This window comes from Trachurus japonicus, chromosome 19 (assembly GCF_045865225.1).
Source record: "Trachurus japonicus isolate A0001 chromosome 19, Traja_1.0".
Lineage (NCBI taxonomy): Eukaryota > Metazoa > Chordata > Actinopteri > Carangiformes > Carangidae > Trachurus > Trachurus japonicus.
Genome location: NC_140925.1, coordinates 6,346,198 through 6,372,014, shown reverse-complemented (window position 1 = coordinate 6,372,014; position 25,817 = coordinate 6,346,198). Strand labels below are relative to the sequence as shown.

The 25,817-nt window shown below is 41.8% G+C and overlaps 3 protein-coding genes across 8 annotated transcripts; 1 reads left to right on the top strand and 2 right to left on the bottom strand.

The window, feature by feature from the left end:
- Positions 1-2,790: 2,790 nt before the first annotated feature.
- On the top strand, positions 2,791-7,854 carry cbx1b (chromobox homolog 1b (HP1 beta homolog Drosophila)). 2 transcript variants are annotated; one of them, XM_085762448.1, is made up of 6 exons: positions 2,791-2,919; positions 4,206-4,290; positions 4,626-4,791; positions 4,940-5,093; positions 6,925-7,019; positions 7,171-7,854. In XM_085762448.1, the coding sequence occupies exons 2-6, from the start codon at positions 4,233-4,235 to the stop codon at positions 7,310-7,312; spliced, it is 615 nt and encodes a 204-aa protein (XP_085618574.1). In that variant the 5' UTR covers positions 2,791-2,919; positions 4,206-4,232; the 3' UTR covers positions 7,313-7,854. The 2 variants fall into 2 exon arrangements, with proteins under 2 accessions (XP_085618574.1, XP_085618575.1); XM_085762449.1 differs by lacking the exon at positions 4,206-4,290.
- Positions 7,855-8,206: 352 nt separating this feature from the next.
- On the bottom strand, positions 8,207-18,815 carry nfe2l1b (nfe2 like bZIP transcription factor 1b). Of its 4 annotated transcripts, none has more exons than XM_085762442.1 (6): positions 18,618-18,815; positions 16,692-17,528; positions 15,466-15,690; positions 13,157-13,246; positions 12,912-13,070; positions 8,207-11,982 (listed from the first exon to the last, which is right to left on the bottom strand). In XM_085762442.1, exons 2-6 carry the CDS (start codon positions 17,253-17,255, stop codon positions 10,603-10,605), a joined length of 2,418 nt encoding a protein of 805 aa, XP_085618568.1. In that variant the 5' UTR covers positions 17,256-17,528; positions 18,618-18,815; the 3' UTR covers positions 8,207-10,602. The 4 variants fall into 4 exon arrangements, with proteins under 4 accessions (XP_085618568.1, XP_085618570.1, XP_085618569.1 ...); XM_085762444.1 differs by having other exon boundaries at positions 15,466-15,657; XM_085762443.1 differs by lacking the exon at positions 18,618-18,815 and adding an exon at positions 17,633-18,222.
- A 1,061-nt stretch (positions 18,816-19,876) lies between these two features.
- cdk5rap3 (CDK5 regulatory subunit associated protein 3) lies at positions 19,877-25,414 on the bottom strand. Of its 2 annotated transcripts, none has more exons than XM_085762446.1 (14): positions 25,268-25,414; positions 24,955-25,000; positions 24,647-24,778; positions 24,238-24,338; positions 24,010-24,058; positions 23,557-23,735; positions 23,250-23,386; positions 22,867-23,011; positions 22,591-22,701; positions 22,170-22,251; positions 21,968-22,056; positions 21,111-21,316; positions 20,248-20,419; positions 19,877-20,016 (listed from the first exon to the last, which is right to left on the bottom strand). In XM_085762446.1, exons 1-14 carry the CDS (start codon positions 25,271-25,273, stop codon positions 19,951-19,953), a joined length of 1,521 nt encoding a protein of 506 aa, XP_085618572.1. In that variant the 5' UTR covers positions 25,274-25,414; the 3' UTR covers positions 19,877-19,950. The 2 variants fall into 2 exon arrangements, with proteins under 2 accessions (XP_085618572.1, XP_085618573.1); XM_085762447.1 differs by having other exon boundaries at positions 25,384-25,414.
- Positions 25,415-25,817: the final 403 nt, after the last annotated feature.

Below are 25,817 nucleotides of genomic sequence, written 5' to 3'. Positions count from 1 at the left end.
AATACTACTGGTAACTGGCAACTAATGATAATAATACTATTAATACTACTGTCAAAACACACACATACATATGTTCATGGTATAGAAAAAGATATAGAATTAATAATGAATGTGTTGTAAACTGTGTGAAATAAAACATATAGAAAAATATAGAGAGATGTATTTAAATACGCACATGTGTCTATAAATACATACAGCTCTGGAAAAATTAAGAGACCACTTCAAAATGATCAGTTCCTCTGGTTTTACTATTCATAGCTACGGTATGTGTTTGAGTAAAATGAACACTGTTATTTTATTCTATAACCTACTGACAAAATTTCTCCTAAATTGGAAATTAAAAAATATTGTCATTTAGAGCATTTATTTGCAAAAACTGGTGTTTTCAGACCTTGTATAATGCAAAGAAAACAAGTTCATATTCATTTTAAAACAACACAACACTACTTTTTAAACTCAAAATTGGTGGAATAATCCCAATTTTTAATCGCAGCAGTGTTTTTTATTTATTTATTTATAATTTTTCTTCCTCATTAAATATGATTTGGTTCAGGTGATCAGCTGTAGGTGTGCTTGTGTTGGAGTTCAATAGACACTGGAATCGATGGCTGCCATACATGTAGAGAAGCTGATTTATTGAAGGGATAGTTCACCCAAAATTCAAATTTCACTCATTATCTACTCACCCTCATGTCGACTAAGAGCTGTGAGAATTTTCAGAGTCCTCCGTGCCTTCTCTGCAGTATTTGTCCATATAATGGTTGTGAATGGATACCACTTTTCTTCGTCCAAAAAGACACCAAAAAACATCCAAATACCTCCATAGTGCTCGTCTCTTGTATTGAAGCCCTGACATGAGAAATTGTTTCGCCGGATTTGCACCGACACAGGAAGAGCAGTGAACTGAGACACTAGGAGCTTCCGCTACAAACAAGCTTGAAATATAGACTTAGGGACCGTTCGTTATTTATGGAATGGGCCACCGGAGGAAAATGGGGGGGGGTCATGTCATAATATTCTTTGTTGAGGGGTGGGTCCACTAAAAAAAAAGGTCAGTGAGGGGGGGTCATTCAACATTTTGTCTGGAGGACACTGTAATGCCCGCAGAAAACAAAAACGGGACATTTCAAAGCTGCAAGCACTGATGACAATGAGAGCAACGGCCCCCGAATCACAACGTTATTTTATGTTGCCCTGATCTGCCCTGAGTTGGTTTCGAACCCGGGTCTCCCGCACCACAGGCGACGATGCTAACCGCTTCGCCAAGAACTCAATAAGGGTTCTGCCCGTGGCTTAGCACGTCTTTTATGGGTGAGTGAGTTTAACTTCAGTACCGTACAGAGGCTACGCTGCCTGCCTGCCTCATTGCGTAACTCTACATAGTCTGAGCAGCACGTACGTTCACGTTGCTTTTGTGAATTGTAAACAAACAGACGCCCCCTCGGTTTTAGCGTCCAGCAGTTTAGCGGCTAATTCAGCTGCAGTGATGGATAACTGTACCAGAGACAACTTCATGAACTACATTTGAGGAATAAACAGCAGCTTTAACTGACGGGAGACCGACGCCTGAGCTACGGTAGCTAACAGCTAGCTGGTTTTACCTACTTTCTCTCTCTTTCTTACACACACACACACAGTTGTCTGTCATATCTGTCGTAAACCTTGTAATAATACGTTGTTGTTGAGTACGGTTCACATTATTGTTGCTTCGGTTTGAGTGTGGATTAATTGTTAATGGCTTGTTGTGTAATGTGAGCTGGTCCAAAATCGCGATTTTGTTATTGATGAGTTGGGTTTTAATAACAGCTGATAAATGGCATGGATTGATGAGAAGGTGTTGCACACATGGTTGTCAAAATGAAATAATGTAGTGTCACGCGCTACGTGATGCGATGTCACGTGTCGATGGCTGGGGGGGGGGGGTCATGTATCTTTTGATAAGGCTTAATGCAGGGTCATGTTAAAATTTACTGACTCCGACAGGGGGGTCATGTAAAAAAAAAAAAAAGTCCTGTGAATCCCTCCGGTGGCACTGATGATAAATAACGAACAGTCCCTTATTTAATTTTTTTCTGAACAATTTCTCATGTCTGGGCTTCAATACAAGAGGGACATTACAGACAAGCAGTATGGAGGTATTTGGATGTTTTTTGGTGTGTCTTTTTGGACGAAGAAAAGTGGTATCCATTCACAACCATTATATGGACAAATACTGCCCCGTAACTCAGAGAAGGCACGGAGGACTCTGAAAATTCTCACAGCTCTTAGTCCACATGAGGATGAGTACATATGAGTGAAATTTGAATTTTGGGTGAACTATCCCTTCAATAAATCAGCTTCTCTACATGTATGGCAGCCATCGATTGAACTCCAACACAAGCACACCTACAGCTGATCACCTGAACCAAATCATATTTAATGAGGAAGAAAAATTATAAATAAATAAATAAAAAACACTGCTGCGATTAAAAATTGGGATTATTCCACCAATTTTGAGTTTAAAAAGTAGTGTTGTGTTGTTTTAAAATGAATATGAACTTGAATTTTGGGTGAACTATCCCTGTAAGAACATTTTGGAGTGGTCTCTTTAATTTATTTTTTCCAGAGCTGTATATATATATATCTATATAAATGATTATTTCATTAAAATAAATCAGTTTTTCTTCCTATCCTGTATCTTTTATGCAGAGAGTCCGCTCCGTTGATCCAGTCCGACCGCCACTCGCTGCTTCTTTTTTCCCCCCTCCCTCCTCGAACCAGACGAAGGGGCGGAAACGACACATTTTCAACACAAACCGCGACGTTATTACCGAACAACTGCGGGGACAAAGCCCGCCGCCGCCGCTGTCTTGTTGATTTATTTCGGTTCGGGTGGAAACTTTTAGACCCCGGTTCTGTTATAATATAAGTCATTGTAAGGTGAGTTTAATTTTTGTCTTTCCCCTCCTCCTCCTCCTCCTCCTCCTTCAAAAAAAAAAACATCAAGTACCGTGAGGGTCTTCTCTTCTCTTCTCTTCTCTCTAACGTGTGTTTGATTGATTTGTTGCACGAAACCAAAATGTTATAGCTCGTTTAAATGTGCATATTTTTCAATGGTGGTGGTGGTTTCTATGTTAGCGAAGAGACACGTTTCCCATCCAGTGTGCGTCCGACAGACATCCCAGAATATGTTACATTAGTTGCTAACGAGAAAGCAATATGGAGGAGACACCAGCTAGCTGCAAACTGTGCTTTTACCTTCGAGGCTTTGTCGAGCGCTGTGTTTTTCTCCTTTTCTTTTTTTTTTATATCTTTATTATGGCTAGCTAACGTTAGCAGCAACCAAACAAACCCTCCCCCTCCCCCTTTTGCATTGACAATACACGCGTGTTTTCTTTTTTTTTTATTCAATCATTCATCATCTACACCACGACAGTGTTACGTATGTGTATTATTATTATTATTATTAGCTCTGAACCAGGTGTTGCAAACCTCTTGTTGATGCTGTGACAGACCACAGCGGCCATAAACACAGCAGCAGCAGCACAGTGTTGTTATCAGCTGTAAACCCTGAGACTTATCCACCCTGGCCTGTGTAAATACCTTGTCGATATTGATCTGTGATTTTAGGTGGTCATAGGTTCATGTTTTGTTTGTTTTTTTCTGTCTCCAGCTATAAAACACTTGTAACTCCTCCCCTCCAACCCCCCCATGCAGAGATTACAGAGTTTACACCATGTCAAAAGAAGGTACATGGGTAACTCCAGGCAATGCAGAATAATAAGCAGTCTTATGAATGAAAAACTGATAGAAACCCATAATTGAGACGGCATTAAAGGTGAAATGATCAGCTGATTAATCAATTAGTCAATGAGATGAAAATAAAATCAGTGTCTGCTCATTTTCAAGCAAAATTGTGTTAAATATCAAGTCTTAATTTGCCAATATTCAATATTTTGGATTATTTGGACCATAGTGACACCATTTTACATGTTTTAAAAACATCTAATTGATAATTGGAAAATATAATTGATAATAAGTGAAAACCTGCATACATATATACTGTATGTATGACACATGGATTGCTGCTGGTAATCTGCATTGCCTCACGTTGTCACCCTTGTATCTTTTCAATGAATCCCATTCTCCAACGCTGTTTTCTTCCTCTCTACCACATTGATTCCCGCTTGCTTCTTCCATCATGCAACAATCTTGACGTTGACCAGGAACCTGCTGGTCCCCAGGTCTACCTGATGAGTATGAGCCTGACTACAGAACCCTCTAACGATGGCCCCCCCACTGTTACGGAAGGTTTTATATATCATTATTTTCCTAACATAAATTTCTCTGTTATCACTTGTCCTTGTGGGGTAAAGGTGTGTGTCGAAAGAGCCAAGGAATGGACAAAGCCGTGTATGTCAACAAAAGCTGGCACTATAAATGTTTTGTCATCCATTTGCAAAGTTGAACCCAGCAGAAGTGTCTCCCATTCATTTGTGAACGTCTTTAAAAAAAAACATCTGCCACTGAGTCTTAACACCTGCAGGCAGACAGAGCTTTCACTTTCGAGGCTCAGCAGCATCCGTGAAAACTCGTCGACCAACGAGTAATCTGCTCATCGCCGCTTCTGTCTCTCACCCCATCAGAGACTAAAATGACAACAACGCCTGAGAAGAAGGAAAAGAAGGCTGATGATGTTGCGGCGGCGGAGGAAGAGGAGGAGGAGGAAGAATACGTGGTGGAAAAGGTCCTGAACCGGCGAGTGGTGAAAGGGAGAGTAGAGTATCTTCTCAAGTGGAAGGGCTTCTCTGAGTGAGTGCTTGACCTACGTCACATCATACTGTTTATCCAATTGTCTAAATCAGAGATTGCATTATTACAACAAAAATAGATAGGAAATATCTGTATATTTATATTAAACAGTTGAGTTAAATATGTAAATACTGTGTTTTTTCTCTAGAGAAGACAACACGTGGGAGCCTGAGGATAACTTGGACTGTCCAGATTTGATTGCAGAATTTCTGCAGTCCCAAAAATCAGCGCACGATGGGAAGAGAAAGGCGGCCGGAGAAGCAGAAGGAGACGACAGTAAATCAAAGAAGAAAAAAGATGACGTAAGTCCCAACTCTTTGTTTTTGTTCGAGTCCATCAATGTTTGTTTTTCATCTCTTTTTTTTTGTCGTCCAAGCCAATGGTTGCTCCCATGTTTAGTATTTCCCTTACACCTAAAACATTGTGTCTAAAAAAAAATAAAAATGCACAGGTTGAAAACATGGTGATATTAATTTCCAAAAGTGGTGTCATGAAATTGTGCTAAATCAAGTGTTTTTTAAATATTTATGAGAAGATTTTGTGCTAAGATTTTAAACCTGTGGCACAAACTAAGGGTCGCAAACCTCATCTGCAAAGCTCCAATAACCAGCACAGACATTAATGCTTATTAATTACTTTTGAACACACCACGACTACCTACCTACCACCATGCATTAATGTTTTACGCCCGTGCTGGGACGTAACTAACTAGTCAGTAGCCTGTGTAGTTTAATGTTTTGACACCACTGTGAATCTGATTAAATAGCCCCGTCAAGTTTTTACGTGTACCATTAAGTGTAATATGTTATAATGTCTAATAAAAATTTGCACAGTTCATTTTTGTTTAGTTTTTCTTTGCTTCGCTCTGGTGTCATCAACTCATGAAAAAAAAAAGAAAAACATTAAAAAAAAAAAACTCTCCATCTACACAACATGACTGTGACATTTTATATAAAAATGATGATAAGGCCTCGGTGAGAAGAGGAGCAGCAGCAGGTGTCAGATGTTTGTTGTATTGTGGTTCAGGACAACTTCATATCATCCAGCAGCTCCTGCGGTTCCCACAGCACTGACCACAGTTTCTCAAGACAGGGCAGAAGTTCAGGTGGCCAGAGCCTGCGATAAGACCCCCCCCCCCCCTCTGTTTGGTCACTCAACCCATTCACAGGAAACTCTCAAGTTGAATCCAAATGTCACACACACACACACACACACACTCACACCGTCTGGCGTCCATAGAGGTTTGTGAACGCCGAGGGCTTTCCAGATCCACAGTTCATCGAGCCCACAAGAGGGCTCAAGTGGACTGGCTTGAGGTCCAGACTTCAATGAATGAATCACACACAGTTAATTGACATTACTGATGTTAGCGACAACACAAGACAACAACAGAATTAACAGTAAAATGTAATATAACTACAAACTTTAAAGTAAAAAAGTCAAACATCTACTGGACCAAACTTCTCATATCTGATATAAAACTGAAAGTCTTTTTTTTTTGTCTTTGGAGATTTCAAAACAGCACTTTGGTTTTGTGAGACATTACATCAGGCATTTCTAGCAATTTCCAACATTTTAATGACAAACCAATGAGAGAATAAGCAGCAGGTGTTTATCAACAATTAAAATAATTTCACAAATAGACGCATTAAATAAATAAAAAACGCTCAACTCAGACAGTTTGCAGCTTACGATGACGGATGAAAACAGATGAATAAAACATGTTATCATTTATCTTTTTGAGAACATTGGCTTTGGCATTTAGAAAATAAAAACTGCATATAAATTAAAGGCAGGAAGACGTCGGATTAAACTCTTATGGCTGAAGTCTGCCAGTGGCCGCTTTCCAAAAAGTCCACATTTGGAATCAACTTTAAACAGATGCAAAAAAAAAAAAGAAAAGACGAAAATACACATTCCTGTTTGTTCATCAGCATTTGGATCTCATAGATTTCCACAAACATCCTCCAACCTCCATTTGTTCCCAAATTATTTTCTCTGCAGATCCCAGCCATGAAAATGCAGCAACCACGACCATACATACATGAGGTTCTTTTGTATTTATGCAAAAAAATAAAAAATAAAGATGTTTTTGCGATTGACTGCAGTTGTGTTTTGCTCTTTGATCCTCAGACAGAGAAGCTAAGGGGCTTTGCTCGAGGCCTGGATCCAGAGAGGATTATTGGCGCCACAGATTCCACGGGAGAACTCATGTTCCTCATGAAATGGTTCGTGTGCTGCACGGTTAACTGCTCGCACCAACAACATCAGTCCAGCTGTTTTTAGGAGGATAGATGCATCATTAAACACATCTGTGTCGTGTCTTTTTTTTTTCCTTTTCTGTTGTTGTTTTTCTTGTTGTTGATGTTTGTTGTCCAGGAAAAACTCTGATGAAGCTGACCTGGTGCCGGCGAAGGAGGCCAACGTCAAGTGTCCGCAGGTGGTGATCTCTTTCTACGAAGAGAGACTCACTTGGCACTCGTATCCCACCGAGGACGAGAAAAAAGACGAAAAGAACTAACGGGGAGGACGAAAGGTTGGGGCGAAGAAAGAAAATTGTAGTTTTGAAACTTTCAAACAGGGGGTTTGGAGGGGCCGAGGGGGAAGAGACAAGCAAGACACCATTGGACTCCCATTTGTCTTTTGGTGAAGTATCCACTCATTTGACTCTACTTTTATCTGGATATAATCTAAATGTATATATGCTTCAGGTTTGCTTGACAAAAACCTTGTCGATTTCACCTGTAAATCAGTGTTACTTTCCAGTATCCATTCAAGTTTTTTGAAGAGTCACCTGACTCCTCAGTCATGTTGCCATGACATCGTGCCAGTGAGGTGATATTTTTTATTTTCGGTAGTGTGCCATCTCCCCAAACTTGCATCAGTGCTTTTGAGAGCAAAAAAAAAAAAAAGAAGAATTTAGCCGTTTTCCGTAGGGGTTTGTTTGGTGTTCAACCACAAAGTCTTTTTCAGTGATTAATTTGGTCACTGGTAATCTTTGTAGTGTTTTTCATTATCGTCATGTCTTGCTTGTCAGTTTTGGAAAATAAACAACTTTTTTTGTTACCGTGCCGTTTCATGCTGGTGTGTCACTCTTCAATATAACATGAATATCACTCCCATGGCTGCAGCTGGGGATTACTTGTCTATTGACCATTAGAAAATGGTTCAAGACACTTAATTTACTCCAATACAGCACATTTGAGAACCTTTTTCCTACTTTGTCAATCAGTTAACCAATAATTGACTAATTGTTGCAGCTCTATTACCCAGCTTTGGATACTCATCAACCTGAGGCTTTTTTTTTTTTTTTTTTTTAAATCATCTGAAAACGCCGCCCAACATTAACCAACAAAGTCCCATCGTACGGCGCGACACAAACCATTTACAACAACCAGAACACAAGAGTCACAGGTGAAAATAAAAACACTTTATTAATCAATAAAAACAATTCTTGATTGCCAGCAAATATCTCAAAACAGGGAACTACATCCAAACTCAAAGCAGAGGGAGGGGGGGAGGTGGGGTGAAGACTGTTATGGAGACATTTGACAAACTTCATAAATCATGACAAACACAAAACATGAAAATATTTACATAACAAGACAGACAAAGAAAAAAAAGTGCACTAAGTAGTAGCAGTACTAAATAGTTGGTGTTGCACTGGGTTACACTGAAGTGAATGTTAACCAGAGTTTCATGCCTGAATATCACATGTAATGAGGACATTTCTCCTTTCAAAAACAAGTTTTTTTGGACATCATAATGTTGCGAGTTCTGTTCAGCCTCTTGTAAATATTCTAGCCTAACTGCTATCTCAGCTGCAACAACTGACCTATTTTGATTTTTTAATATTTTTTTTTTTATCTTAAACGTTTTTTTTTCTTTACAGAGGGTGATGTAACACATGTACTGACAAACTTCATTCAAATAGACAAGTAATAGCACTTCTACTTTGAGAACAGGTTTTTTCTTCCGAGTTCTCAAAAAACCTCTTTAAAGTGAAGATAATGAGATTTGTGAAATAAAGGCATTCAAATTCAAAGTGGCCACAACGCACACCATCAGCAACACACATCCCAAGTAACTCGTTATCTTGTGTAACAACCCGGCTCACTTTGTTATCAACACAAAAACTTTTTTTTTTTTTTTAAACAAACAAAACAAAAAAAAAGAAACCAACATAGGACGCGTTAATAATTGAAGCCAAACAACTTGGCTTTTACAGCAGTTAGAAAAATCGCCCCAAGTGGCTTTAAATTGGGTAGCGTTGGCAAATAAGTTACTTAAAAGGGATGTCGCTCCTACGCCACAGCGACGACGACTGAGCCTGTTTCAAGTTAATGCTTCAAACGGGGCATCCGAGAGGAAAAAGGAAAAACCAACAGATAATCCATAGCTTTGATCTGCGGCAGCCTGGAGTCGGTGGTGATCGGTACAGTACTCTGTCTTTCTCTCTCTCTCTGGAGCTCCCGGCTCATCACAATTTCTTGAAACTCTCTTGTGATTCAAGGCTTTCAGAAATTTAAAAAATTAAAAAATAATAATATAAAAAAAAAAATCAACAAATAAGGGTGTAGACTTTTTAATGTAAAGCTGATGTGGCTAGACCTATAACCTTGCTTATACTACAGATTATGAACAGTTAATAAGAGCCTCTCCTTAACGCAGCTCCCGTATTTAAACCTGCAGCGAAGGAATAGCGACAGACACGGCAAAATGCATATAGCCAAGCCTTTTAAAGACAAATTACAGTGCTATGTATAATTTATAAGGAAGCTGATACATTTTGCAATGCAGTGTGCCTCCTCCCTAAAAAACCTCCATCTCCTCCTACTCCTAACTCCTTTTTGCAGGACTTCACCTCCAGGCCTCTCTTTAGACCCGGGAAACACAACAGCCTCTGACTTCGTTCTCTCGCGCCAACAACATCCTCCTCCACCTTCATCAAACCCAATCTCCTCGTTGAGGGGGGGCGGGGGCGGGGGGGGGGGCCTTCTGAACTTAAGATGCCGCTCACAAACTGCCTCGAAAAACCTGGACTTTGTGACACAACAAACCTTACAGAATCAGAGTGCAGTGTCTGAGCATTTAAGATGTATTCAGGTCGAGCGAGGTGCACCATACACAACCTTTGGTTAGTAACGGTGTTGTTAATGGCATCCTTTTAAAAAAAAAACGATGGAACTTCCTTTTAGCCTTTGGTATCTAAAAACTCTCACAACCATCGACGCCGTTTCCTTTCTTTTTTTTTTTGCCTGAAGATTTGCAACTTAAAAGCTTCAGTGACTATGAAAATCACTAAAAGTCTCCAGGGTGGGATGTGATCTGATAGTCCTTTACAACCTTCAGTGCATAGTAATCCAACCGTCCTCGACGACAGTGTTCTTGTCCTCCCGCTCGTCTCGGTACCAGTCCCTTCTTTTTTTTTTTTTAACCCTACAAATCTCCATCCTCAGTGGTTTGGTGCAAAAGGATCAAGAGCAGCTAAAATTCTTCTAATAGCTCATTATTATGTCCTTTTATATCCCTCTCCTCCTTCTCACTTATTGTTCTCCCCCCGTCTAAATAATGAAATATCAGTACTCAAACGAAGAGAGCTACTTCTGCTTCGAAGTTTTTCCGGGAAAAAACGTGTAGGAAAAGAATGAAAAGGGAGAAACTAATGCAGGAAGAGTAGTCAACAATGCCATTTTTCTACTCACCAGAATCTTCTTAAAGGAAAAAAGGACATTTCTCTTGCATCTGCAGAAATCTTTCTTATTGATTTTAGCAAAGTGACAGAATAAACAGCAGTTCGTTTCCCCCCCCTCACTTCTTTTTGTCCTTCTGTTTTTTCTCGGGCTTCCGGCTCTGCTCGGCAGTCGTCATGCCACGGGGCATGATGAGCACGCTGCCGTCGGCGCTGTACTGGAGCGAGTACTCGTTGGGAGGATAGGGCCGGCCCTCCTCGTCCCGTAGCTGAGTGAACACCTCTTGGTACAGACTCTGCATTTTCTGCTTCATCTGCCGGATGGAGCGGATGAACTCCATCTTCTCCTTCAGCAGCCGGGCCTTGTCGCGCCTCAGGTCTTGGACGCCCTGCTCCAGGTTGATGATGGTGTCCAGCTTGCGCTTGCGGCAGTTCTGCGCCGCCATCTTGTTCTTGCCGCGCCGGCGGATGTCGCGGATGAGGGCCAGCTGGCCTTCGCTCAGGTGGTGCTTGGCGAGGAGCTCGTTGAACTCCTCCACGGGCAGGTTGATGATCTTTTCGTTGGAGAAGGGGATTTTCATGGCCCGGGCGCGGCGCTCGTCGCGACTGGAGTGCTTGTCGAGCAAGTCCTGAGCGGGCTGAAGCTTAGAGCTCGGTTTGTCGCGGAGAGTTTTCTTCCCGGTTGAAAGGGGGAGCTCCGGGTGCTCGGTGAACGGGGAGGAGAGCGGCAGGTTGTACGTGTGATTGTGGCTGATGCTGTCGAGCTGCGGGAGGCTGTGGAACTGCGAGGGGTCCTGATAGCTCATGCGGCAGAGCTTGCTGTATCCGGGCTGGTAACCCCCGACGGCGCCTTCCTCCGGCTCCACCGTGGCCACCTCCGAGTCGGTGCTGTATCCCACCGCTCCTTCCTCCGAGAAGGTGGCGGACGTCGAGGAGGAAGAGGCCGCGGAGGAGCAGGACGTCTCGGAGCTGCTCGGCGAGGCCGGGCTGTGGCTGGAGTCCAAGGAAAGGCCGGAATCGGAGTCGAGCTCGTCCTCCAGCTGCGAGGCCTGGGCCTGGCTGAAGCCCTCCTCCATGGCCAGGTCCAGCAGGCTGATCTCATCCAGCATGGACTCCTCCAGCAGGGTGCTGAAGGGATCTGGCAGGATCGGCGTGGATGTGATGTTGGTGCTGGAGCTGTTGATGTGAGGCGGGAGAAAGATCCCGGTCAGGTTGGTGGCTCCAAACGTGGAGTTGATGTTGGAGGAGTTGCTGGAGGAAAGTCTGAGCATGGTGGGCCTCGGGGTGACGCTGACAGAGTCCAACTGGGGGCTGAAAATCTGGGGGAAGTCTTGGCTGCAGCTGGGGAGGGAGGCCTGGTGGAGGCTGACATCCTGGTTTATCGGTGTTGAGCGAGTAGAAAGTCCAAAGGTTCCCGCTGTGTTCGACTCGGTCGTCGCACTTGTGCCGCTAACGCTGCTGGAGTTGCTCTGGGGCGAAGTGTTGTTCACTTCCATTGCCTTCGGACAGGAAGATTTTGTTAACGGAACGCTCCATATATAGTTCAAAATAAAATAAAAGCATATTTTTTTAAGCATATATCTGAATTTGACTCTGATTCTATTTATTTTCTTTCATACTTCCAGATTTTATTTGGAATTTGGAAGTTAAAGCTATGGTCGGCGTCGTGAAAGACACAGACATCCCTCCCCTCTGAGCATCCTAACGACACAAGTCACAACTTCCACAATAAAAAAATGAAAGATTCTGTATCAGCATCGCTTCTCAGGCTCATAATTTCTCCATCGGTCAAACAATGACCCGATGTTTACTTTAGTTTTGTCGCATCTCCTCTTCATCTCTGCCTTTTCGGTGGCAGACCTGCACTTTCTTTCGGCCTTTGCTGTTGGGGCAAGCAGAGGCCGCTGAATTCATGCATTCAATGTATATACTCTACGTCTATGGCTGAATTGCTCAGGGCCTTAATGCAAACCGCTCGTAGTTTCAAATGCGGAAGATGGTCGGCACGAGGCGGGACGAGGAGTAGGAGAGTGTCAAAATTGAGCGAGGGGATTGAATTGAGGGTACGAGCGAGAGAGAGTGATCAATCACAGCCATACTGACCATATGGCTGTGATTGGTCAATTTCTTTTCTGCAGCCGCTAGAGAGATTAGATTTTTTTAATTCCTTTTGCTCTTCACATTGAGCAGGTCGTACTTTTGGGCCATAACCACCATCTAAATGACGTCAATAATAATGATCAATCGTTCTCAACGTCGACCATAGCTTTAAATAGGGATTTTTATTATTTTCTTAAGACACTAACGCCTTTGTTTTGGATCCACTTTGGTCAGTTTCTACATCTCAAATACTAAATGGCATCATCAGGGTGAGCAAATACATCTGAAGATTTATTAAAGATGGTGAATTATAAAATGAGTGACATACTTGTAGCTCCATGATGGCCATAATGTCCTGCCACTGCTGCTCCAGGTCTAACTGAGGCTCTGCTGTGGGCAGCGGTGGTGCCAGAGGGAGGCCCTGAGATGTGGAAGGAGCGTCTTCATTGGAAACTGCTATTTCTGGGGTGACGACCGGGGCTGGAAACTGATTGAAAACACATATACATTGATAAAGATACAAAAAATTGTTTTTCTACATCAGTTAATTGTAAACAAATAGTATGCTCTTACCTCAGATTCTTCACCAAAAGGGAAAGTGGCCTCCAACAGCCTCAAACATTCTTGTAGCGACAGTGAAGTCTGAGAACCGAGACCTGGGAGCTGCATAACGACAGAGAGGTGGTGCATTAGTTTTACAGAAAGCTCTGATTCTGTTTAGGTTCTGTTTTAAATCACGTCTGGTTCATGTTTGCTCTGACTTTGCTCTCTGCAAAGGAACCAAGCAGCATGAAGTCGTATGGACTGACTGGACCTCTTTTTTTTCTTTTTTTTAAATACAACCTAATAAAAAGGGAAACCTGCACATACAAAAACAGTAACACACATTATAACAACACATTATATATACATAATTAACCTTTCAGAAACACAGGGACTCTGGAAACAGAATTAAATACAGGATATTCAAAATAAACTCTCAAGAAGTTGATGAGTTACACTAAAACACATCGTTTTTCCATGTGGGACACCCCCTCCTCCACGGGGGTGGAGGAGGGGGTGGGGATTGACAGATGACATTTCTGGGGACTGTCCAACATCATCAGCTGTGCAACATGAGCCCACGTGGGGAGATTACGCTGCCCTTTACTGTGTGTTACAGTTGGCTTTGGATGTATTTATTCTCTCCGGTGTCAAAAAAAGAGCTGACGGACAAATAGCTTGATTATGAGCGTTATTAGTGAGCAGTGCCACTGGACTTTGTGTATTGTGATAGTGCCAAAAAAAGAGGGCATTTGTAGGATAACATCAAGGGATGACATATATTGTGTGTGACTGACTTTATACAGGAGAGCAGCTACAGTGCAGTAGGTGGTGCAGGCTCATTTTCACTTTCTGATTTATCAGGAAAATTCCCAGTTCTCATGTGACGATGTGCTGATCTTAATGCATATATATATATAAATATAGGCTACACAACACTTATAGACTCGCCAAGTCAGAGGAGCTATTTTGGGAACCCCTGGGTGCGTATTTCTGGAAAAGTCCCAGTCATTTCATCCCAGAGACAATGTTGCGTTACTCACAGTTGGAGCACATCTACAGCTGGGACCAGCACAAAACTCTTCTGGTGCAATCGTCAGTACAAAAGATTAAACAACTACATAAGAAAATCTGTTCAGTTTACAAGCCGGTTTATCTAAAAACTTAGACGCAGACATGAACTACAACTCCCACGGTGCATTTCGGTATGAAGCATCCAATCACAGAGTTACGTGTCAAAGATAAAAATGATTTAAAAAAAACTAACTAACTAAATCATTTCTGGTTTGAGATCTGCAACAGTGGCGTTGTGTTGTCCTGATGACTGTGACTGAGACTGTGACTGATTCGCACCGCTAGCTGCTCTCTTCTCCATGGCAACGGTGGCAGAGACTTATGGGAACCTTGGTATTTCAACCATTGCTGTCATATAAACGTGACTTCTTGGAAAACTTCATGCTAAAAATCAGAAATCATCTGTCAAACTGTGCCAGACTCTGCTGCTGCTGCTGTTGTTTAGTCTGCACCAGGGTTCGATTGACAGCTTTCACACCAGCACAAATGAACTGTAGACAATGAGCTAACGTTGGGTTTTGTGTTAACCACACAGGATAGGTGTGGCAGCGTCCATCACTCTGACACTCTCGCTGCCAAATCTCTCTGTACTTTGTGTTTTATGTCTTAATAAAAGTCCAATTTGTCCTAAAAAGACACATTTTTAAAAATCTTATATCAGTTTATTGAATGAATAATCGGTATATTCCTCGTCTAGTTAATGCTCACTGTGGTCACCATTCAAATATAATATAAGTTTGTTTTTTTTGAGTCTCTGTGTGTCCTTATCGGAAAAAGATAACCAATGACACAGATACCATGAATACCACAGATACCAGTGCTGGATGTGCTGCATGTTCAGGATTTTATGTACACATTACTGGACTGGTCTAGACTCTGAATGCCCAGTGGTTCAATGATGGGTGTTTATTCCTGGAATAAATTTGACGCAGTTATAAAATGAGCTTGTGTATTGGCTTGTTAAAAAAAACCAACAACCTGTGACTGTTTCGTTCTCTTCCATAACTGAGACCGAACTCATCGACACGTGATGTTTTTTTTTCTCAGCTTGCACAGTTTTAGGTAAATGCTGAAAATGAGCTGCATGGAAACGTCTCCTCATGAGTATATAATCCCATTTTCAGCAGAGAAGAAAACTATCTTCTATCAGCCGTGTGCAGCTCCCAGGTTTCCTCTTTGTTCTCATGTAGCATACGGGCAGTTAAATGTACCACCTCCCGCTGGACAAAAACACGAGGATACGAAGATGTGTTAAATCTACAAACCTGCTCTGGGATACTCTCTCCGGTCTCCCCGTCCACTGGCTGAGCCCCTTGTAGATTTACTCCATTTCTCCAGCTCTCCTGCTCCTCGTTCCCCCCGTCCTTGCTCTCCGGTGGGCTGGGCTTCTCCTCCTCGCTCTCCTTCTGTCGGTTGCTGTAGTTGAACACTTCTCTCCCTGCGCCGAGGTCGATGTCCTGTCGCCATAGGATGTCAATCAAGTCAATGTCCTAGAAAAACATATAGCAACCATTGAAAAATGGCCCTGTAGAGAGAAGTGTCTTTAATAACCAGGTATTGTGCAGGCGTTCACTGTGCTGAAATCTGATTCATTTATTCAGCTGAAAATATTCACTCATTTCTGATTTTAAACCAATACTTATACTGATTATCGTGTATATAAGCGGTCTGACTTTTTATTCCATTCGACTGGGTAATTTTAGAAGGAGGGGGGCAGATCATGTAACAGAAATATGGTCAGATGATGTAACCATGACATACACACTTTGGCATGGTGGTTATCATATGATCGGATAGAAGTCCCAGTTTATTAAAGCACAATAATGACCCGTTACTCCTCTGCATCAATAAGGCCATTCTGTGCAAGTTTTGGGGATATAAAAGACAAATAGAAATAATAAACAGCTGCTATCAACAAATAATAATGTTGTGGATGTACAACAAGTAAAAATATCAGTTGGCGTTTTAAGGGAGTAAATTAAAGACGGTGATCGTTCGCTGTGTTTTTCAAAGTTGCACTCTGGTGGATGACATTAAATGTGACCAGAATCACAGCTGTAGTCAATGTGACTCAACTGGTTTGACTATAAATATCTGACACTGATAGAAAGACCAGGGGTGTGGACCAGGAAAGACACCAGTGAGTAGTGTTACATAAATGGAGTTTATGCTTTTGGTATTTTTTAAAACATGTTAGTGTACGTTCGAATTGTAAATAAACCTAATTTCAGTTTCAAGTTGTTATTATGTAGTTTAAGTGAAGAAAGAACTTGGGAGTTTTTTCTGAATAGATGGTTGATTAGTTGAGATTCAAAACGTGGATTCTCACTAATGGGTCTATTTTAATGTAAGAACGATCAAGCATGAGCAAATCCCAGTGTGGGACAGTGTTGACAAGGAGTAACTGTCAAAAGGAGGTGTGTGTGTGTGTATGTGTGTGTGCTCCCCTCTCGTTGTGACAGTTTTCCCCCCCAGGTGTTGGTTGCAGTACCTCTTTGGTGAGGTCGTCATTGCCATTGCCATCCCTGCTGCCCTGCTCCTGGTTGCCCTCGAGGGCCACGGCTCCCAGGCTGCTGTCCGCTGCGTTCAGGTTGTACGTGGATTCAGGTGCTCCACTTCCTCCCCTCATGGCCGGGGTAGCGTCAGGGTTGTCAACGTCCTCTAGGCCGGCCCCATTGTCCAGGGTGATGCTGGGGCTGGACTGGCTGCTGGCGGACACCACAGTCTCAGAGTCGCGATGCACTAGCCAGGTGTTGAGCTCGGTACTGGGCACGGAGAGGCGATCCAGCTGGCGCACCTGGTTCAGCAGCCGTCGGGTAGTGAAGAAATGGTCGAGGTCCACACTCTTTGGATGGATGCCATAGCCGTCCAGCGTGTTGCGCAGGTTGTGAAACTGTGTCTGGGTGTAGGCTGAGCTAGGGCCCAGGATGATCTCTCTCAGTGGGGGCAGCTGATTGCTTAGATAGGTGTCAACGTCCACCCGCACCCCAATGAGACTCAGAAGGATGGTGAACTGAATCAGGCCCTCTGTGAAGTACTTTTTCAGGTAAAGCATTTCTTTACAAAGGAACAAAAGGTGAAAGTAAAAAATAAAAACAAAAACGGGGCCAACTACCTTGGATCAATACTTCTGTACTAGTACTAGAAGATGGAGGTGGATACATGAGCATAAAAAGTGGGTAAAGATGGTGAGGGGGGCAGGGTCTTCAACAGGATTTGGTGAGTTTAAAAGGCATTTAGGATCCAAGATGGGGGTTTCCACTTCTGCTGCTAGAGTCCAATTTGTGCTCAGTGCTTTGTTCTTCATTAGGTGCTCATCTTCCCATTCCTGACAAAAAAGTAAGACATGACATTTTATTGCTCTCTACTGCAAACTACACCACTTTACAACGTTAGAAATCACGCACCCAGGACACACAAAGTCTTACCTACCTACGTTTTGCATTGAGCACATGTTCAAATAAAAATGAAATTATTAAATCAAAAGAAATCAGGACTTGCTGCTAGCCCACTGCTGCAGCCACTCACTCCATCCTCCCAAGACTAGAGAAGAAGTGATGTCGTGCTGGCTCGCACCGCGCAGTGCCTTTTTCATTCTTGGGGAAAATTCAGCAGACAAGAGATGATGATGATGATGATGATGATGAACACACAGCTTTAGTAGGCAATCACCCCACCCTTGACAGGACAACTACTTCTTGTGGGCTGCTGCTGAAGGTGAATGAGGGAGTCGAGAAAGCTCGCTGGGGCTGGCTGGCTGGCTGGCTAGGTGGTGGACACGGTCCCTCCCTCTCTGCCTCCTCTCCGCCGCTTACGACGTTAGCTCTGAGGCTACCGTGTGTTGTGAGAGCCCGGTAACAGCCATTTACACACGTATAAAAGCCCTAGTTAGCCGTAGTACGAGGTGTCGCCACATCCGCTAGTCAACTTACATCTCTGTTTACCCCTTAAAAAAAAAGTGACAGGTTACCTCTACTGGCATTTATCTACACAGGCATCAAACAATCTCCCTGGCAACAAGTGGTGAAAGGCCGAGTGACAGATTATTTTAGCCAATCGCAGGGACTCGAACGCGGTGACGACACATGACTCCAGTCAAGCCAGCCAATAGAAATACACCGTGGGCGGGGCTTGGGGGAAAACTCTAAATTGCGATTGGAGAGACAAGTCTGTGCGGTGCTGCTAGCCTCGTTAGCTACTTCGCTGCTAACTAACGTAACAATTCAACTACTTTGAAAAGTAACTTTAACAACACACACTCCGCCACGTCCCCATTCATTCGCACACAAATGCCACGTATTTAATCTAACGGCTGCGCTGACGTTAGCTCAATGCCAATACATGCAGTGCAGTCCATGTAGCTGCTTGTTTTGTAAACGCATTAGTTTAATTGAAAACGTCTCGATTTGATACTTACGAGTCAACTGTGCCTCCATGCTCAAACGGGGCCGCTATCAGCTAAGAGCAGGAATCGGATCTGGTTTTCATTAAAAGTTCCTCTGTGCTGTCCGATTTAGCCTTTCCTCACTGAAATGGCCCACCATGACTTGCAAAATTGCTAGCTGGCCCGGCTAGCCTAGCAGCGCCGCTTGACACCAAAACACGCTTTCACACTGCGCATGCGTAGAACATTCTAGTGGCAAGCTTTCATCAGCTTCCAGCACGAGCAATATTTAACATTTTATACATATTTTAAAACAGGAAACTCCCCCCTTTCTTTCTTTCTTTCTTTTAAAAAAAAAAACGTATGCATTTGCAAATAGATTGCAATTTGACTTCTTTTTTTATTCTTTCTAAACAAATTAATAAAGTTTAAAACCTTTACTTATTTAACATTTTACACTGTAAAAAATTACAAGTATATAATTATATTTTTCAACAAAAAAAAGTATTTAACTTGTATTAAAAATGCAGACCTATTAACATTTTTTCTTTTTATGTGTTTTCTTAAAATCACCATTATTGTAAATGCGATAACCAAATCTATCATGTTTTGTATTTATCCTCAATCTACAGATCAATGCCCCTCGGGCCAAATGATTAACACATCAACATAAAAACATATATATATATATATATATATATATATATATATATATATATATATATATATAATATATATATATATATATATATATATATATATATATATATATCAGTGAAAGAGAACTACAGGACAAATAGGCTGAGAAAGACATGTACTGTCCAACGCAGGCAGTTAGTAAAACCATGTTACACAGATAATAAATTAGATTACAGATGGCACAGGAAAAACCAGTAGGGACGTAGTCTGACAAACACAGACAATATTTCAAGCAAATGAGGGCAGATAGGGCAGGTACAACAAGTATGATGTCAGGACTGTTTGCTGTTAAAAATATACGTTATTTGCCGGAAAACAACTTGTAAACATCTGAAAACATGACAAGTTTCCTCAGATACACATTGCTTTTTGGAAAGAGCATTGTACTTGTTATACTGTGTAAATAGAAACTAGTCAACTCCCACTGTTAGAGAAATATAGTAGAAAAAACTCAATTAGATCAATGATACTGATATTTGGCTATCAACCTCAGCCATTTATTAATTTGCCAAAACAGCTCTGTTAAAAAAAAAACTTGATTTGTACAAATGTCATTTAAGTTTAATCCAGAAAATATAAAGACCATGAAAGACTTTAAATTAAATACCATTTTATTTCTCCTTGTAGATCATGACAAAATATTTTTAGTGAGTATCTGTGAAGCTCACTAGATATTAACCCCCATCAGGTTGACAGGCCTGTTGTGGTATCGCTTTGAAATGTCTGCTTCAATCTGCAAAAACAAATCACAGTTGACAGTCAGAAATCAAAGCAAAAATACACATTTCAACTTAAATAACCCTAAAGTTATAACTTATTCCTTTAATTGAATTGGTTTAGCTGCTACCATACTGTAAACTGAACACTCAGGGATAACAAAAACATTGCACAATATTCCCCTTCTAGTGAGCTGGGAAATCACCAACCTGGTGAGCATAAATAAAGTGAAACAGAAATCCAATACCTGTTTCTGGAGTTCCCGGGTGCGTCCTGCCAGCAGGTCGACACGAGGCTCCAGTCTGGACTGCTCCTCCAGGGCTTCCTGCCTCTTCTCAGCCATGGTGGCACCTTTCAGCACCAGGATATCTGCCTGCTTCAGCTTCTGCCTCAGCACCTCTGACACACGTTCAACATACCTAAACACAGATATCAGATATAAAACACATCTTTAGATTTTCGTGGATTTTTGCATAAATGTTCAAATTCCATTTATTTTTGTTAAAGGGATAGTTCAACATTTTAGCAAATTCACCTCTTGCCATAATCCCTGTACCCACACAAGGATAGGTTCATTACCTTTAATTATCGGCGCATGTTGTTTTGAGATTGTTTTGAGAGATGCGAGCTGCTCAGCAAACACAATGGAGATGAACAGTACTGGTCCACCCTCATCAAACTCATCAAATGCACAATCCAACAACTCCAAAACGCTCTCATGGAGAAGTTGTGACCTGCACATTCACCACGCTATGAAATAATCATGTATAATTATGTAACATTACGACTGATAGTCGGAACTACTTTCTTGAGTAAATGGGAGTAGCTGCACTAAACATGCGCATTTGAAATAGCGTGGTGAATGTGCAGGTCACAACTTCTCCACAAGAGCCTTTTGGAGTTGTTGGATTGTGTATTTGATAAGTTTTGAGGGACATGTGCCATTCACCTTCAGTGTGTTCGCTGAGCAGCTAGCGTCTCTGCCCTGTGAATCTCAAAACAACATGCACCGATAATTAAAGGTAATGAACCTACCCCTATGATACGGCAATAAGTGAATTTGAAAAAATGTTGAACTATCCCTTTAAATGACAAGCATGCATGTCGTACCGTGGAGACGCCAGGATCATAAACAGGTGCTGCATCCGGAGAGTGGTGAGTCGGCCCAGAAGGTCCTGCACCATGGACAGCATCTCCCGGGTGTGTTCCCGGGTCTGGCCTTGGATGACAGAAGGAGCCAGCTGGAACTGGCTCATGGACACCACGTCTCCCTCATCTCCCATCTCACTGATGCGCTGGGTTAGGAAAACCTCCAGCTGCACCAACACATGAAACCAGTGTCACATCCTTGTGATAAATTATTTGAATACTATAAAATAATTGACACTATCCTGGCGCAGAGAGCGTGAGCCACAGGAGTGGAGGTACAGGGCAAGAAAAACCTTGAGCTGGGAGGTAAAGCTCTTGCGGAGGCTGAGAGAACGATAATTCATCACAAGCCTTTCCCAAGCTTAGTCATTTGATCCATTGTTAATATAAAAACTATCGATTGGAGCAACTTTAAGTATCCCATTTAGTGTTGTCATCATAATCTGCAAAAGCGCACCACACGATCCATCTCTGAGAATACTGTTGTCAATTTTGCATGAATTATAGAGGGACATCAGGTTAACAATTTTGAAACAATTTTGACAAACGATGAATCAGTTATCAGGGAAAAGACCCAAATATTCATCGGTTCTGGTTTTAAAAATGTAAAAATTTACTTTTTTCTGTATCATCTTCACATTTTGAATGGATTGTGACACAAAACTTGACGTATATGATGGGCATTTTTCACTATTTTCTATTTTTACTGCACAAATAAAGAAAAAAATATTCACTAGATTAGTTGATAAGTAAAATTATTAATAATCACAGGCCATGTGTGCATGTAACTAAATCTTTTTGATGATTGAACTCTTTACCTCCATTAGCTCATCGATGAACTGGCTGCGTGACTGTGGGTTCTCCAGTAGAGACCAAGCATCCTCGCCCCTGGCCACACCCTCAGGACCTACAGGATGACACACTCGTCTTTAACACACACATACACACAACAGCTGCATGTGGTTAAGTTTAGCTGGAGGGATAGTGAGAGAAAAAAAAAGAAAAAAGAAAGCAGCTCACAGTCTGTGCCCACGTCTACAACTTCGATTTCTATTGGAGCAGCTTCACCGTCGCCCCAGTCGATGCCGCCTGCACCAGCGTCCTGTTGAAGGAAACAGATGGACGTTGGTATGACTGGTATTGGTGAAATGTGAGGAGTGGTTACCAACTTTTTTCAGTAATACATGTGTCCACAGCCACAGATAGAAGAACTAAATATCTCCTCACTGTCACCATTCCTCAAGGTTCAAATGAGTTCATTCAAGCGGATTTTATAGGTTTAAAATTTTAACACAATATTATTACAATGATATTACTGAGTACTAAGTGTAGTAACTTTTATAATCAAACATATTCTTTTTTTTCTAAAAACGTGTATGCACAGCACATAAAATCTAAATGCATTTATCTTTCTCTATATTGTATTGTGTAGGTGTCATACCTCAGAGCTGGGCTCCAGACTGATTCCCCAGTCTATACCTTCCTCTACTGTGATGCCCCCACTCACACCCACAGAGTCTGCTGCTCCTTTGCCAAAGTCGCCCCAGTCGATCTAAAGCAGGTTTTAAAAAGACAACACAGAAACAGACAGTCCTTCAAATGAACTGATAAAATAGATTAAAGAAGAAATTATACACAACTAAAATAAAATTTGACTGAAGTGATCTTTTCACATGGGAAGCTTTTGTAATATGAACCTAATCAACCGTGTACTAACCGTGTCCTCTGTGACGGCCTCAGGAGGTGCATCCTCCTCAACCGGCCTGTCAACAACTTTGGGGACTTCCCCTGTCCTCCACTCATAAAATGTTGTGTTCCCCCTCTTCTGGGCAAATGTCAGCATGGGCAAGACTGGTTCAGTCCTACAAGTAACAACATTGCGTGAGCTCATGTGGCCACAAACAAAAAAAATCCCCCATGGTTTTAAGAGTTAAGACCTTTAGACTGCTGAGAGGGACGTGTGTGTACTCTAAGAAATATAACTGTATTTTTAAACTTGCTGAGTTACTGCTAGTCAAGTAATAATATATTTATTTCATATCACTGAGCTTCCAAGTGTAAAAGGGAAAAGCCAGAGTGACAGCACTGATATATACTCACCACTCACACACAAATTTTGTGAAAGCAGCATAAAGTCGGATTTGCTCTTCTAACTTTGCTGCATCCTTCCCGACTTCGTCAAGCACCACTGGCAGGTCTTTCACCAGAGCCTGAAGCTCACGAGCCACATTATCTCCCTGGCAGAAGGAAAAAGTAAAGCAACAGGATGACGAATGGCAACGCAGACAGCAAGAGTCTGGCCAATCAACATGCAACTTAATCTGTTTTGGTTTTGTTTTTTTTTATTCTGAGTCTCAGTGTGCATGTCCAAATATTCTCTGGCTGGTGTGCATGTGTTTGCACTTACTGTGATGCCATACTGCTTGCAGGCAGCGTAGTATCGCTCCCTCAGGTCAGCGGCGGAGCTCTGGCACTCCACCTCCCGCCTGCTCATCTCCTGCTGCAGCTGCTGAGCTTTGGCCAGCTGCTTCCTCAGAGCCGGGCCCTCGTAGCTCACGTTGCGACTCAGCAAGCTGGCGACCTCCGCTGGGGCAGGAAAACAGACATTCAGGATAAAACAAATCTGTGCATCCAATTAATTTAGGTTCTTTAGCCGAATGTTATTTTCCCATATCCTGTGGCGATGGTGCAAAAACAACCTGAACAGCAGCAACAGAAAAAAAGAAGATTTTTCCGCTTTCGAAGAGAATAACAGCAGCTGCTTGGACCAAAATCTATTTTTCTTGCTTAAAACAATCTTTGTTTACATAACGCGACAATGCAGATTCTGTCATACTATAGTATTTTATATTAAGCTTACCCAAATAGACACTATCTGCCTCATAAAGGGACACAATCTCCTGCCAGTCCTGTAACAATAAAAACACAAGCCACACAGATTAGTTCTAGCAGTTAGTTTTATAAAGCAGATGAACACTGTTCAGAAATCTCCTCACACCACCTGGTTTGAGATACTAATTATAAACATTTGACAGGCTGAGAGACTCGCTGTGAGTGCTGCAACAGACGCTCGTGTGACTCCTCTCACCTTCATCCTCTGAGATGAGTATCTGCCGAAAATGTTCTTAGAAGACGCCTCTGTTCCCCTCAGTATCTCCACTATCCTCAAGCAGTGGAAGTAGTGAATGTCTGGTAGGGAAAAACAAAAAATATGTTTGTCAGTTTATAATCATTCAGAAATACAGAGACAGTAGATGACAAGCAACAGCTAAAAATTACCAGTGCATTTGTGTCACATGGTTAATCATTATATACGGCACATGGACTGCAAGTGAAGCTACTTTTATTTAAAATCCTGGTATATCTTTTACTATAACTCTGTTGTACAGCATGAAATCATGATACAAAACTACAGATGGACACAGAAAGCCTGACTGTTGAATATATTAACATGACACAAGAAGCACAGTGACAGTGTGGGGCTGTAAATGACCTACAGGAGCCGGAGAGAAGATGCTTGATCTCCTCGTTCTCTGGCATGTCCTGGATGGCGGCATTGATCTTCTCTCTGATCACTTTTACTGCACTTTGCCATTTCAGGTTACAGTGTCGTCGATCCAGCAGCCAGTCTGTGAACACAGGACACAGTAATTAATTGCAATTAACATCTGTGGTTTTATCTATTGGAAACAACATGTGACAACTGTATAGGATCAGTGTGACAGCTGTTTACACACAGATACACTAATGAATTGAATTAACAGTCCACCAAATTGACACTTTGACAGTACATGTGTCGCCTTACCCAGAAGTTTGCTGGTCTGGATGTCGATGGGAAGGTTTTGGATATTCTGTTTTAGTGGAAAAAAGTTATATACTATATTTATTCCACATTGTATTAACGGGAGCAAGTGCACGAGACATCTCTGTATCCTTCAGCTGTACAGATAATAAAATACACCACAGATAACCGCACAAAAGCTATACTACAATAACTTATTTCTGAAAGCGTTTTGCTATTTATTTGCTATTTCACTGCACTTTGACTGTGACTACCAGCTAACGTTAGCTAGCATGCTAATCAAAACCGCAGTCAGACAGCGGTTATTTCAGCTTACCTCCATTTTATCTTCACTGTTTTGGCTTCGCGTAACTTTTATGACTTCATATTAAAAACAAGTTCGTTTGAAAATCGGTTTGTTTGAAAGGTTTTTTTATCCAAAATCGCTCCTACCATCCAGATTTCACTGTTTACGACACGTTACAAAGAGGAGAGCCAATAGGAAGAGGCGGTGTTACATCCGGGTGCAAAGACCGACCAATCACGTTACAGTTTACTGAAAGCTGCAGCTGATTGGTGAATGGGATTGTTGCAGCTCCAAAGCCCGCCAGCAGAGGGCGCTGTCGTTGTCTAAAGGCAACTCAAAGTCATTTTATCTACTTACATCTTTGTATTTTTGTTTTCCGTTTCCCTTTGAATGCCCTACTTATGATTTCCGCGTTCACTCCCATTAATACATCTCTCTCTGATTTATTATTTTATTATTTTCTTTTTTATTAGTTACTTAGGTGCTTCCTCATTGAATTTTATGAGATTTTCCAACTAGGTCGTTGTTATCACTTTTATCAACATCAGGTAGGCTATGTATTGATAAAAACAGGTAGCCT